The sequence below is a fragment of the Necator americanus genome, chromosome III (genome assembly GCF_031761385.1).
Source record: "Necator americanus strain Aroian chromosome III, whole genome shotgun sequence".
NCBI lineage: Eukaryota > Metazoa > Nematoda > Chromadorea > Rhabditida > Ancylostomatidae > Necator > Necator americanus.
This window is the reverse complement of record NC_087373.1, coordinates 452,698-459,249: the sequence shown is the minus strand read 5'-3', so window position 1 is coordinate 459,249 and position 6,552 is coordinate 452,698. Positions and strand designations below refer to the sequence as shown.

Sequence of the window (6,552 nt, the reverse complement as noted above, 5' to 3'; positions counted from 1 at the left end):
TCCAACATTGTCATCATCACCTCCATCCTAGGTACCGTAACAACGATCTCTAAATTTCGGACATTTATGCATGTATATCTTCTCAAACTAACACTGGGTCAATACAAATATTCGGAAAACTCTAGTCATTATTTCGTAAAGACCAGCTACAAATGCATGCGACTAATAACCTCCACTGTAATCGCTAAGCGGCGTAAAACCAAAGTGTTCACTTATTCACTCTTTTTTTTCTAGAGCTCTAGGAAAATTCATTCTGTTCCAGATATGCTATTTGTTTTCGTAAATGCCTATTCGTGTGACTACTGAATAAACATTTTATTTTAATAATTCCAAGTCAATGACAATATATACAGAGGTTACTTATAAGAAGTCAATCCGAGTCAGTTCCGCTTCCACTTCCGTAGCCACAGAGCCCTAGCAGGCCACTTGATGGCTTCATTTCTGACCGAGTGGATGTGGAAGGCGGAGGTATAGGAAGATCATCGACAGGTTCTTCCTTCACTTCAACCTGAATATATGAATACTCAAGCGGTTCCGAAAAGCAGGCTACAGAGAAAATCCTTTAGGAGTCATAAATTATTGAAGACATCCTGCAATGGGTTGGGAAAAAAAACGCTTGACATACCGAACCTCTTTTTCTTTACAAAAAGCCTTCAAAAAGCGCAAAAGCAGGAGATTCAAGGACATAAAAAGAAGGATTTAAAAAAATTTAATGTGCTGAGACGGATTACCCTTGTCAGTAGCGAGTTTTCGACGTGGGACATTCATTTCATGGGAGGCTGGACTTTAAGAAAACTATTTGAAAGGTGTCTGTGGTCAATGATCATTCACAAATAGTATTTGTTCTAAGGCTTACTAGACTCAGGAGCAGGCAAATTGAGAGCAAATTATCAGTCGCAATGGCTAATAGAATACGATTAAAACTTGTATACCCTCCTTCCATCGAAAAAGGAAAAAATATATGGAATCATTTCAAAAACACAGTCACACACCTAACGCCATGAAACACTAACTCATTAGTTAAGTTCAAGGTTCAAAGAAAATTCTTTTAAAGGCAGCGTATCATAAAACTGACGTAGTTGAGAAACCCGTACGAAAAAAAAAATAAAGTTCGGCTGTAAGCTGCGAATATGAGCGTGGTCCCGCTCAACTTCCTTAATCGTCCTAAAACAAACGGAGCGGAAATCGCTTTAATTCCTGCGAGGTGCATTAGAACGTGCCACCCTTGTGCACACTCTGGTTCCCTCAGCAGCCTGATGATTGGTTTCACTTGAACATGAAACCTGCCTAGAAGACCTTATTGACTCTCGATCACTCGATGCTTGGACAGGGCTGGCGTGTTAGTTTAGCTCGTAGGAACAAACGCCGTTCCCACACGCTTTTTCAGCATCGGGAGAAATTGAATGGGGCAACGCTTACATTCATAATGACACCCTTTACTTTATATTTTCCCACAGGTTTCCGAACTATCGTGAAACAATCACTCAAAAAAAGGAAACAAATAAACTGTTTTGCTCCTCCAATACTCGGTCAATTTTTTTCAACCCAAGAGTTCAAAGTCTGCGTTTCAAGCGATCGCCTACTCATCTCAAAGTTCAACATCCAGAAAAATGAGAAATACATTTCTGTTAACAAAAAGATTCTTGGTGATCCCTCAAAACGAATAGCACCAGGAATAAAGAATATAAAGAAAAGTGAGCTGTGTAACATAACTGGGCAAGTGACATTTCTCGTGGGACATATTTGAATAGGGACTGAGAAAACCAATTTCTTTTCAGGAAGGAAAAAGTGAAACAGAGACAGAGAAAAGTTCATATCCACAAGTGAGCTACAGTAGGGGAAGTTTGTCTCTTTTTTTAAAATAAAAAGTGTTTGGAAGTCTGGTCTAGTAAGTACCTTTAATAAGGATGCATTAAATTAATTATTTTAATGGCTATTTCGGAGAACAGGTGTATTTTCAGTTCAAGAATTTAAGGCCAGCACAATCAGCAGAATGTTTGAATATGCTCCCCAACCTGCATTTTTTTTCCCACCTCATTCAATAAGGACAAAATCTCTCTTGTGACAATTTGGCGCAGCAATAAATATGCTAAAAAAAGATTTCTTTCGTGAAACAGTTGCGCTCGAACAACTCACTACTAATCCAGACGTTTTGGCGCATTTGTGGTGGCATAGTGCACGTTACCTAACCTCAATAACTCTAATTCATTGGGAGACTCTACAAGTTTTTGCGAAGAAGCCTAAGACCTAGGTGTGCCTGCCTGAGAATGGCCACAGTTACTACTAAGGGCATTCTGGATGGACGCAACACTTTTACTACACTCGTTTGTGAAGAAGTGTAATGACAACAGCAGTTTTGAGCGATTCTGGAATGGGATGGGTGCATATCAGATCATCCGAGCTTTCCCATATCAAATTCAATGCGGTCCTATGTGTGTAGAACTTGACACGCAATAAATAGATTTGCAAAAGTCAAAATCACACTCGCTCTAGAATTTCACAAATGCTTAGCAGCAATCCCTATAAACTGAAACCTTCTCGAACATTTTTAGGACTTTCTGTAACTTTAACTCGCATCAGCATTACAATTCCCGGGAGGCTCGTAAATAATGACCAGATCAAAAGCATCGAATAATGACAAGAATGAATGTTCGAAAACGTCTTAAGATGTTGTCGATTTTTATTTCAAAGGAGAGCTAGCGCAGATTTGAGAACAATTAATGAAGACGTACCTTTTTCTTTTTGACAGTTACCAACTTCGACAACAGCGCCTTTTGATCATTGGCTCGTTTGGGAATATCCTTACTAAACGTTGGCTTTATGTCAACCGGCTTGATGTCAGGAGGTTCTTTCGTTGTCAGCTGAAAAGAAGAATGTCAGTACGGAATCCTTCTTCTTTACGTGGAAAGAAACATCAAATGATTTGAGTATTTCTGAACACACTTCGGGACACCCACCAATCCGCTTGTTCCAGGCTTCTCCTCTTCCTCTTCTTCGTCTAACCGTTTCATTATCTTCCCATCGCTCGTCCTTCCATAGATGTTCCTGGATAATTCTGCTGAGATCCCAAACAACATATACCGAAATACACCAAAATATATACCAAAATATTATTGAAATTATGTATACAGGCTTTGTAACATAACGGACCTGATTAATGCCTCATCCTCCTCCTCCTGCAATTTTATCTGTTCAGCAATTGTTAACTCAGGTTTGGTAGCCTCCAAGAAGTCATCAACATCTACAGATTCCTTGTGTCTACTAATCTCTTGCAGATCCTCGAGGTTTCCTAAAAAGAAACTATAGATTCCGTAGCAGAGACAGTCTTTTTCCTAGCTACGAACCCATAGCCTCCATCTCAGCGCGACTCATCATCGTTCTTTTTTCGAGCATTTTCATCGGATCTTTTTTGTCTTCTTCTTCTTGGGCTTCCTTAGCTTTTTCAGCGTCTTGGTACATTTTGATAGCTTCGAATAATCGAGTGGCCCCGTGCTCCTAAATCCAAAAATTTTGTAAGCACGAAACAATTTAGTGCAGTAGCAGGTTGTAGTTTAAAGGTAAAGGATAATTAAATAAGAATAGAGATGTGTTGGCATTTCAATAACAAACACAAATTATTTTCTTGACTAAAGTTAATTTCACATTCAAAACCTTAGTGCCAGGTCAGATTCATCATCATACTATAGCTTCCAAGACTGGTAAAAACGAAGAAAAAGTAGGAAAGAACGAAGAACAAAAAAACCGCAAAAATAAAGGGTACGAAAAGATAGAACTTAGGGCAAACGTAATTCTCGTAGCCAAACACACAACTTGGTTTTTGAAATACTTACATTCTGATAATCACAGTTCTCCAGATCGGTTTTGAAAGTAATTTCTGCCAAGCAGTTCGGACATCTGGAATATCAAAGCAAAACCTAGGAAGAAATGAAATGTTTAAATCCTAAGGAGTCTATGAGGGATATATGCGCAATAGTAAAAAGTAATCATAATCAAAAACAGAAGTTGGAGTGCCACACAATGAATACAAACCCATAGAATTCGCGTGTAAAGAACTTACTTGAAATAGAATCTAAACAATCTCAGTCCCAGGTAGTCCTCTCCTTCTACCGTTTCTCTTTTCATATTGAATTTTTTCCCTTTATAAATGTACTCATGGCAAGTGTTACACTGCATGTTGAAAGGGGTCATAACTCGTTGGACAAACTGCCTGAAAATCTTTTTAGCATCTCACAAAAAAAAGACAGCGTCAAGCATTAGTTGCTTTTTTGTAAAGAAGGAAGTAAATCTGCGGGAAAAAAAGCAAATGTACAAAACAAACAAAAACAAAACAATAAAAACGTCCTCCTAAAAATGATCATAAATAAGAACATACCGTGCTCTCGTCCCTTTAGCTCTCGGTAGTTTAGTAGGATCATAGTCGGGAGGGTAGTATTTCTGAACAAGAAAGAGTAAAGAAAAGCACTTCTAAAAAATAAAACCGTACGAAAAAAAAAACTGAAAAAAGGAACAAACTAAGTACGAAGCGGAGCAGAAATTGTTAGAATAATCGAATGAAAGAAAGGAAAATAAAGACGAACAAAAGCTCACCTGAAAAACTTTGCGCTCTGTCCCGGTCATCTTGAAGAACTACTACACAGATATACCAACCTAGAAGAATAAGAGTAAACTTCCCACAACTCCTTGGAGCCACAAAAAAAAGAAACGCTCAGACGAAAACCCAGCCAGTATCTGGAAACAAGCGTTAAGTCAATTGCAATCGTGAGCGGTACAGACCACACATTAGACAACACGAAATAAGTGTTCATACTCTTCACGAGATTGTTCTAATTTTTAACTGACATCCTCTTCAGCGTGTTTCCTGACCAGTTTAGGATGTCCAGAGGGCTGGATAAAGTGTATGGTTCGCTCCTGGTTTGCGCTGTGATCTAGTTCAGGGACTTTCCAGATCCATGGATTGGCAAGGAAAAGAGTCGTGGGATTTTCTGATTTGAAACTGTTTGTTACGTCCCCATTTCATGCGTTTTGCTTAACGCAAACAAAAATCTATTTTTGTTAAGTTCCTAACTGGATGTGTGTGTGCTCTTCGACAACAAAGACGACTCCGTTGGTCAGACCTTAAATGCCCGAACACGACCTTCTTGAACTCTCTTATGTTTGAGAATGATATCAAGAGAAAACTTGACTCTTTCTTAACATTTATGGCCTACAAGTTGCAGTCACTATGCCAAGATTCAAGAACGGTCGGATTTTTATGCTTCTGGAAGATATCCCGAACATTTCTACATTCTCTGATTTTCACTTTCACATCCTGTCTTTGATCTCATCTATGATTTTTTATTTTTGTAAATTTGAACGTATTCTTTGCATCATTGAGTACTTATTTGTTAGAAAATCCAAAGTTAACGTTATCTTTCCGATGATTGGTCATTTTTTTCTCATTCCATGATGCCGAGAAGTTTCTCAGCATTGTCCGTTATTATTTCACAGACACTATAGTGCAATAAAACATCACATGACTGAATAAACAAATCATTGACGGCGCTACGGCACATCTGTGCTGCTGTAATCCATAAATCAAAGAGCGCTTCCTCGTTCTATCGTGTTTCCGTTACGTTATTTACTACAAAAAAGAAGAAAGAGAGAAAAGATCTTTACCCAGCAAATCTTTACGGATGAATGTCTACCTCACGTGCATGTTGACTTAAGATTATATCTCATCTTTGTAGCTTCTAAATAGCCTCTTTCTGCTTCTAATATTCTCGCTTATCTATTGCCAATGTTATACAGACATAGTTCATTACAGATTTATTGTCCCGCGATTTGTTTCATACCAATCGATCAATACAATCTGCTGAGAATAAGCACACGACAGAAACTCAGCGCAGTCACCTCATTGTATGAAAATTTGAGACAAAAAAAAACATTTCAAACATCACATTTACGTGCATAACAAATGACTCTTCGTTTATTTGCTTACCCACATGTTTGCTGTTTGCTTGTGACTCACTTTTTTATCTTATATTTTATCTTATTGACTCATTTGCTCGGGGAACGGGAAAGAAACTCGTGCTGTCCAGGACCCACAACGGTCCTGCTTAGGACTAGCAGCACAAATCGCTTCTGCTTGTACATGAACGCATTATTCTCGAGAGCCACCACCACGAGAATCTATGACGGGGCCAACTATTTGCTAGTTTTCCAGAAAAAAAAACATTTTCGCTTATCCTGGAATGTGGGCAGAAGTGGAAAAATGAAAGAAATAAGGAAAATTAAGTGGAAATTAATTGTTCCACTGAATTGAACATCTCATCTTCAATTTGTTGAAAGCCGCACTCAGACGCTAGCGATTTCACGAACAAAAGTCCAGATCTATTCTATAGGAAATATTGTAAATTTTAAGCAATTTTAACTCGAATATCTTCGTAAACTGCTTGCTGTTCGCTTCTGATCTTTTTTTTTTACCTTGTTGACTCATTTGCTCAGAAAAGAGATAAGAGACTCTCCTTGTCTAGGATTTACGACAGTCCTTCGCAAATGCATGAGCATTTCACC

General features: G+C 38.4%; 1 protein-coding gene across 1 annotated transcript; it reads right to left on the bottom strand.

The window, feature by feature from the left end:
- Positions 1–370: 370 nt before the first annotated feature.
- On the bottom strand, positions 371–4,617 carry RB195_008195 (uncharacterized protein; the record flags this gene model as incomplete). Its single annotated transcript, XM_013438023.2, has 9 exons — positions 371–508; positions 2,733–2,861; positions 2,958–3,045; positions 3,151–3,289; positions 3,345–3,495; positions 3,831–3,894; positions 4,058–4,207; positions 4,373–4,434; positions 4,588–4,617. 9 exons carry the CDS (start codon positions 4,615–4,617, stop codon positions 371–373), a joined length of 951 nt encoding a protein of 316 aa, XP_013293477.1.
- Positions 4,618–6,552: the final 1,935 nt, after the last annotated feature.